The sequence below is a fragment of the Echinops telfairi genome, unplaced genomic scaffold (assembly GCF_000313985.2).
Source record: "Echinops telfairi isolate 266 unplaced genomic scaffold, ASM31398v2 ScPeMD7_5;HRSCAF=22, whole genome shotgun sequence".
NCBI classification, from domain to species: domain Eukaryota; kingdom Metazoa; phylum Chordata; class Mammalia; order Afrosoricida; family Tenrecidae; genus Echinops; species Echinops telfairi.
This window is the reverse complement of record NW_022103901.1, coordinates 33,983,653-33,992,064: the sequence shown is the minus strand read 5'-3', so window position 1 is coordinate 33,992,064 and position 8,412 is coordinate 33,983,653. Positions and strand designations below refer to the sequence as shown.

Below are 8,412 nucleotides of genomic sequence, written 5' to 3'. Positions count from 1 at the left end.
AGAGGGAGCGTCCGCATCCCTGAGACAAACATGTTTGGGACTGTAGCTTCCAGAACTGTGGCAGCAGGGGCTGCTGTCCTTTCAGGGTGGCCTGGTTTGTGGGGCTCTTTGTAACCACGGAGACAGATGACAGCATCAGAAAAAAGGATCGCCCGGTGCATTTGCCTAGTCACCGTTGGCGAGTGGACCGCAATGTGGGGTGGAATGTAGCCTTCCGATGAAGTCCACCTCTTCCATGACACGCAGAGGCCTTACCCAGTGGGTCAGCAAGCTCTTTAGCCAGGAGCTGGCCCTGTACGAGGGCCCTCCCCATCCAGACAGGTCAACCCACAGGCCCAACACCGGGGGCTCTGCGACAGTGAGGAGGACAGGCGGTGTGGTCACTAACGATCCGCCCATTTGACAGAGGAGGGGACTGAGGCCCAGGAGGCTCCGTTGTCAGGAGACAGAGTGGGGTTTGGACCCAGGGCTGGCGGCCCTGAGGTCTGGGTGCCCGCCTCTCACCCTCTTGATGTTCGCTGTGTACTGCTTCATGGCGATCTTTTCCAGCGCGTTTTCGAAGCCAAAGAAGGACCGGATGTCCAGAGAGGCGGACTGCTCGAAGCACGTCCAGTCTTCGTTCTCCGGGTGGACCTGAAAACCACACGCCAGAAGGTGCTGAGCCGTCCCCCAGGCTCTCCCAGTGACCTGCGAGGTGGGGATCATGGGTCCACAGTGCCCAGACCCGACCCGCCCCCCAGCCCACATCTAAACTGTGAAGGCACAAAGAGCTATCTCAACAGGGCTGGTTACACACACACACACACACACACACACACACACACGTGTGCATGAAACACATGTGAGTGGGTTCTGACTGCCGCCGGGCTGTTAGGGCCATGCTCCCCAGGGGTTTCAATGACTAGGTTTCTAGGGGATCACCAGGCCTTGCTCCTTGTATCTGAGACACGCATGTACTGAATGCCATGACCGGTCAGTGTGCCCTACTGTGCCTACGTGTGAGGCTGGAAGCTATACCACCTTTCCTGGGAACGGCAGCAGGCTCGCCCAGAGCGGACAGGCCTGAGCAGTGCTCCGTAGGGAGATCTACTCCCAGAGCAAACGAGCAGGTCCAAAAGCTTATATTGCAGAATACACTGTGGTTCATTATTACTGTTCAGCTAACCTGCTAAGTAATGTAACTGGGCGTCCAGCATCTTATCTGGAAAGAGGTGGGGGACCAGTGCCTGGGGACCAAAGGGATGGATGATGACGCGAGGGGGCCCACCCCCACCCCGCCACCCACCGTGTAGCTACAGTTCTCCTTAACGACCACTCGGCTGGCAAAGGTCTCATTGTGCGCATCGATACGGAGTGTCCGTTCCTTCCAGTTCAGCACGTTTCTCTGCACAAACACGGCGTGCTCGACGCCGGCGATCTGCAGGGGGAGGGCACCTGCCTTGGAGGATGCTGGGGGGTGACCCCCACCCCCTAACCTACACCGGGGCACCCGCCCACATCCCTTCCCACAGCCTAGCCTCAACCCCCACCTCAAGTCCCATCCCTCCACCTCAGCTGCACCTCCAAGTTGTCCGCCTCCCAGCCCAGACCCCCAAATCTACACTGGGCTTTGATCCCTGAAGCCTTCCAGAAACTGCCCAACCCATCAGTTCCCCCACCCCTGGTACCCGGTACCCCTTCCCAGACCCCTGGGCCTCACTTGCCACACCTCCCCAGACCCCTGTTCTCTCTTTCCTCACCCCCTGCCTCCAAGCCCCCCACAAAGCCCCAGCACTCTTCGCACCCTGGCCCCTGAAGGCAGGGGCCCTGAGTCCCCACCCACTCTCTGTACCTCACCGTCGCAGCCACGCCCCTACTGGAGCACTAGCCCCGGTCCCGCCCCCGGGCCTGTCCCACCTGTGCCCACCTTCCGCAGCAACCGAGGGGCCTCCACGCGCAGCCGGCAGCTCCGCTCCACCACGTGCACCGCTCCATCTGCGCTCCGGGACTCGCTCAGAACCTCACTGCCCAGGAAGACCGGGATTTGTGGGCAGGTGGGGAAGCGCTTCTCATAGGCCTGCGGGGGGGACAGGGGGGGCACAGTAGGCCTATCAGCGCCAAGGGGTGGGGCCCAGAGCCCCTGTGAGGGGCTTGGTAGCCAGACACTCCACCAGCCCGGTGGGCTGGGTCTCAGAGCTCTAGCCCCTGGCCATGGGCCACCGTTGTCCTTTCTGTTCTTGGGGTGCCATGAGCACTGGCCCATAGCGACCCCGTGCACAACAGAAAGCCACACTGCCCAGTCCTACGCCCTCCTCGTAGCTGTTCCCACGCATGAGCCCATCGTTGGAGCCACTTGGGCAGTCCGCCTTCATTGGGGCCTCCCTCTCTCTGCTGTCCTTCTCCAGGGACTGGTCTCCCCTGATAACCACTGATTAAAAAAAACAAACCCACTGCCATTGAGCCCATTCTGACTCGTAGTGACCCTACGCAGGGCAGAACTGCCCCTGTGCATTTCGAGATGGTCACTCTTCACAGCAGTAAAACGCCCCTATTTCTCCACTGACACCCCCTTTACCCTCCCCCCACCGTGTGTGCCCCCCGGGAGCTGTAAGGAGCCTGGTCTGGGGTCAGCAGTGCAGACTCTGGAGCCCGCTGCCTGGACACAAAGCCCTCCCTTGCCACTTGTGAGCTGGGGGGTGATTTAACTTCTGGGTGCCTCAGTGCCCAGGCAGGTCACAGCTGCTCACCCTGAGGGCAAGGGGCTGCTCAACTCACTGCTAGTGAGTCCATCCTGACTCTGTACCTCTTTGTGGGAGTAGAAACCCTCATCTTTCTCTCTCTGAGTGGCTGGTGAATTTGAACTGCAGACCTTGCCGGCGGCAGCTGCACCCGTAACCACCAGGGTTCGTGCTATGAGGAGCTGCAGTGGGTGCCAAAAGCCACAGCTGGATCAGTCAGTCCCAGGGCTTGTCGCTGGGTCAGGCTCCCTGACACTGAGGCTTGGCGTCTGCAGAGCGGGCTTCCTTCTGCAAGGCCAGGGGTCCTCCCAGGCAGGTGCAGTGGCCGGAGGGGACCCCAAGCCCGTGACAAGCCCTCAAGGGAAGGTGTGAGTCAGATGGGGTGGGGGTGGGAGGCTGTGCCTGGCATCTGTGGCTGACACCATCCAAGCGGGGTCTGCTCCAAGTGCCTGCCACAACCCACGTGCCCCAGAATCAGGATCAACTGGAGCCCAAAAATAACGCTGGCATCTAAGGGCGGACACCTCCTCCCCCATCCCTCCAGGCTCCCCCAAGAAGTGCCACCCATATTAGAGCTGGGAGGAGGGAGGGAAGGGCAGGGACCGAGGAAGAAGTGGGACCAAACCCAGGTGTCCTTGGTCTGACCCCAGTCCCCACTAGGTCAGCCCAGGCCAGAAGCACAGAGCTGCCTCCTGCCAGGTTTCAAAGCTGGAGCTTTGAGTGGGAGTCCCCATCCACCCTCATCCCAGAGGTGTGTATGCGTGTGTGCAGAAAATAATGCCTCCAGCAGTTCTCATGGTGACCTTTTCATTGTGGTCAAGGTCAACGTTGACCTTCGATCATTCACACATTTTTTGTTCTGGTCCCAGATGGTCATCCCACGATGGAACAGGCTCTGCCCACTTCTTCCCTACCACCCTGGTGTCCACTCCTCCTTCTCTTTTGCCCATTCCTGCCTTCTGGTTTGGGATGACTCTGCCCTTCTAGATTTTTAGTTATTTTTACTGAAAAAATATATTCCTCCCTGCTGTTCTTATTATTCACGTTATAAAATCCAAGCTCACAGCCACCGAGTCCATTCGACTCCTGGCAGCCCCACAGGACAGGGGAGAACGGCCCCTGTGGGCTTCCGAGACTGCAACTCATTATGGGAGTAGACAGCCTCATCTTTCTCCCAAGGAGTGGCTGGTGGTTTTGAAGCGCTAACCTCGAGGTTGGCAGCCAAACGTGTACCACGATTGTCTGGCCTCGTGGCGCACTGTGAGTTAGGTGAGGGCTGCTAACCAAAAGTTCAGGGGTTCACACGCACCAGCCGCCCCGAGGGAGAAAGAAGAGGCCATCAGCTTCCATAAAGCTTTACAGGCTCAGAAATGCCAGGCAGGGGTCACTACAAGTCAGAAATGACTCAATGGCGGTGAGCTCATTCTTTGGCAGAAAGGTGATCCCTTGGGTGTTCGTTTCCAAGCCTGAAGGGTGTCAAAGGGCCAGCTTCTTGGGGGTTCCAGCAGTCTCTATCAGACTAGTCATTCCGGTCTCTTTATGATTTTGAGTTCTGTTCTCCATGTTTCTCCCACTCTGCTGTAATCTCCATCCGAGTGCTTAGTAGCCGGGCACCATCCAGTGCTCCTGGTTCCATGATCCATGACTCCTTCAGACTCATTGTTTCTTTTATTTTCCTCCTCCCTTGCTCAAGATGGGGAGAGACCAATCGATGCGCCTCAGATGGCTACTCAGGAGGCGTGACACATTGTCTGTGTGGATGTGGATGTGAGGGCAATTTGTCTCCAGTGGCTGAGTGACCTCTCAGAGCCAGCAATGAACACTTGGCTGGAGACCAGAAACTGCTCATTGGTGCCCCCTTTTCATGTGCCATGTGCCATGCCTGTCCTACCCCAGATACACCTCTGCCCAGGGGCCCAGGCTCAGAGGGCTGGCAAAGCAAGGACCCTGAGAATGGTACCCGCTGCCCCCACCCCCCTACACACACACACACACACACACACACACACACACACGCATCAACCCACTTTGGACATTCTACCAAGGGAATGCAGTTAGTCCCGTGGGTCAGGCTGCTGGCTTTGAAGCCCAGCTCCAAGACAGGCCCCTCACTCTAACCCAATTTCTCATCTGGCAAATGGGTATAAAACTAAGCTCATCTCCCAGAGGACAAAATAGGTGACACGCTCAGCATGGTTGCTCTTCAGGCCACAGGACAGTTCCCCAAAAGGTGGCCCTGCACAGGGTGGCAAGAACTGAGAGTCCCTGCCCCCCTGACACCCATCAAGTGAGGAAGGAGCCCTGGTAACTAAAGGTCTGCTGATCCCCCCCCCCAATTGATTTATTTTGGTTATTGTTGAGACTGATCACAGTGGAACCCAACCCAATCCACTGCGCCACGTAGGTTCTGACTCCTGGCGACCTGACCCTGTAGGGCAGAGCGGGACTGCTCCCCAAAGCTTCTGAGGCCGCTGGTCTTTGCAAAAGCAGACTACAGTGTCTTGCTCCCCATGAACGAATGGCTGGTGGGTTTGAACCGCTGGCCTCTGGGTTAGCAGCCTAGTGCTTAAACACTGCACCACCAGAGCGTAGTCACAGCAGAACCCCGCGGCCCGCCCAGAGGTGTTTTGAGGGCATTCTTCCAGTAGCACAGCCCTCTCACATTCCTCCCCCACCGACGCTCTTGTCCTGCACAGATCTTCCTGTTTCTGGGGCCCTGTCCCACGGACTGTCAGACCATTTCCCATAGTCACAGCAAGTACTCCTAACAGTTCAAAGTCGGGAACAACAACGCAAATCCTCTCAACTGATGAACGCATAAACAAAGCTGTGATCCAGCCATACCGTGGAATGGTCGCCGTTGTTGATGGCGTCATCCAGTCAGTTCCGACTCCTATCAACCTGATGTCCGGCATTCTGATGTGTGCCATCCTCACAATTGTTGCAGTCACTGTGTCAGTCCATCTTGTCATGAGTCTTTCTCGCCGCCCCTCTACTTTACCAAGCATGATGTCCCTTTCCAAGGAGCCGTCTCCCCTGATCACATCACATTCAAAGTACGTGTTAGGAAATCTCAACATCCTTGCTTCTAAGGAGCATGCTGGCTGCACTTCCACATGGTCCCATCCAGGCAATATCTGTTGCTGCTGTTGTTAAGTGCCAAGTGGTTCTGACCCATAGCTATCATCCCATGCTCAGCAGAGCAAGACACCGCCCAGACCAGCACCCTCCTTACAATTGTTCCTACGCCTGAGCCCATGTTTGCAGGCAGTGTGTCCATCTCCTTGAGCACCTTCCTCTTTTTCGCTGCCCCTCCACTTTACCAAGCATGATGTCCCTCTCCAGGGACTGGTCTCTCTTGACAACATGTCCAATGTCTGTAATTTGAAGTCTTGCCGCCCTTGCCTCTAAGGAGCACCTCATCCGTACTTCGTCCAAGGCAGATCAGCCTGTCCTTTCAGCAGGCCATGGTCCTTTCCGTGCTCTCCCACAGCACCACAATTCAAACGCAACGATTCTCCTTCGGTCTTCCTTGTTCCATGTCCAACTTTCACGTGCAGACGAAGTGATTGGGCCATGCGTACCTAAGTCTTCAAAGCAACCTCCTGGTTTTTCAATGCTCTAAAGAGGTCTTGATACAATGCATTGCATCTTTTGACCTCTTGGCTGCTGCTTCCATGAGCACTGATTGGGGTTCCAAGCAAGCCAAAATCCTTGGCAACTCCCACCTTTCCTCCATTTATCATGATGTTACCTGTCGGTCCGGTTGTGAGGTTTTTGGTCTTCTTTACGTTGAGTCATAATCCATACTGAAGGCTGCCATCCCCAGTCTTCATCAACAAGAGCTTCAAGTCCTCCTCACTTTCAGCAAGCAAGGCGGTGTCTCAGGCACATCGCAGGCGGTGAATCAGCCTTCCACCCATCCTGATGCAAGGTCTGAAATAGACAACTCCCGAGAGACCTATTGTTGATTCGTGGTTGCCTGGTGGGGGGCCATCAAAGCAATGTGCATGCTCAACAAGTCTCAGTGGAACTTCTAAAGTAGATGGAGGAGGAAGAAAGGCCTGGCTGTCTAGTTCTGAAAATCCATGAAAACCCTGGGGAGCACATAACTGACCGTGGGGTGGTTCCAAACAGAGCCCACCCACTGCGGCCAGTCGATTTTGACACGGAGCGACCCGGTAGGACAGAGCAGAGCTGCTGAACAGGGTTTCACAGGCTGTAGATCTTGACAGGAGCCGGCCGCCTCATCTTTGTCCCTCAGAGGGCCTGGTGGCTGAACTGTCAACCTTTCAGATGTGGCAGTTAGGTTTTGTGTCAACTTGGCTGGGTCCGGCGTCTCAGTGACGTGGCAGTTGAGGCCGCCCTCATGATATGATCTAACATGATGTAATCCACTCCCTGATGGGATCTGCCACGAGCCACCAAGTGGTTGTGGGGAGATTAAGGTGGGTGCAGGCCCTCACTCAGCGGCAATCGTGATGACGTTTCCTCGGGGGCGTGGCCTACTTCATATACAAGTAGGTGCTGTGGACATCTTCTTTGCTCCTTCTTGGTCTGGACCCTGCACCTGGTTCATCAGCCTCTGGTTCTCTGGACTTGGACCAATGGTCCTTGGGGGCCATCAGAGCCGCCATCTGAGCTGCCGACCTCGCATTCTCATGCCTCTGCATCCGCCAGCCATGCCCTTTCTGCTTTTCCTGACCGTCAGGAAAGGGATCCAGCTTAGATCTGATCCAGAGACGGGAACTAGACTGGACTGGCCCGCTCCTGCCCCTGTGTGAGCCACTTCCTTCTCCATGTTGATTTCTTTCTTTCTTTCTATAATTCTACTTCTCCAGAGAGCCCAGCCTGGCACACCAGTCCAACCCTCAACCCACTGAACTCCAGGGTTCCTCGCAGAACAGACCAGCGGGAGCATGTCACTCTGTCGTCGTGCACACCGCTGGCAGCAGCGACAGGGCTGGGGGAAGGAGAGTGGGTGTGGACGAGGGAAGTGGAATGTTCTGGAGGTAGACAGAGTGCTGGCTGGACAGCACTGAGACGATAATTCATGCCGCTGACCCCCCCTCCCCCTGCACCTTGAGTGGGCGGGCTGTGTGGTATGTAGATCAGAGCTCTGAGAAGCTGGTGAAAACCGGAGTAGGCTGTCGCCTGGGCTCTGCCAGCCCGGCTTCCTGCTCCTCCACAGGCATCTTTGCTGGCCCCTCACCAGGCACCCGAGGGGCCTCCAGGAGCCCACGGAAATGTTCTCAATTGCTTGTTGAGTCAGAAGGAAACAACAATGAAGACAATCAGGAATCCAGCCTGGGTAGCAGAGGAGCCCCCAGAGCCCCCGCCCACCCAGTTTACAGCGGTACTGATGCCACGCCTGCCCCGGCTCAGGCCCAGTGTGCACTGCCGCCTAATGAAAAATCGTTGGTGCTGGGGGGGCGCTGGACCCTGAGGCTCTGTAAGGGGAGGTGGGAAACCAGGAGAGGTTCATGGCGACAGCTGACCAACACGATCAACATAATGTCACCAGACTCTGGACACTTGAACACCGCCAAAATGGCAAATGTCTGCTACACATATGTTTACCCCCTGTCCCCACCCCCCACCACACACACACACACACACACACACACACACACACACCACTCATACAGGCAAAGGAATCCAACACAGGCCATTCATCAACCGCCTTTCACTCTTT

The 8,412-nt window shown here is 56.4% G+C and overlaps 1 protein-coding gene across 1 annotated transcript in view; it reads right to left on the bottom strand.

The window, feature by feature from the left end:
• The window catches only part of SEC14L5 (SEC14 like lipid binding 5), a 54,799-nt gene that overhangs the window by 27,053 nt on the left and 19,334 nt on the right, over positions 1-8,412 (bottom strand). Inside the window, exons 2-4 of the mRNA XM_045286048.1 lie at positions 1,907-2,056; positions 1,286-1,417; positions 505-633 (exon numbers count right to left, since the gene is read on the bottom strand). Coding sequence (XP_045141983.1) covers positions 505-633; positions 1,286-1,417; positions 1,907-2,056 — 411 coding nt within the window. The remainder of the gene's footprint in view (positions 1-504; positions 634-1,285; positions 1,418-1,906; positions 2,057-8,412) is intronic.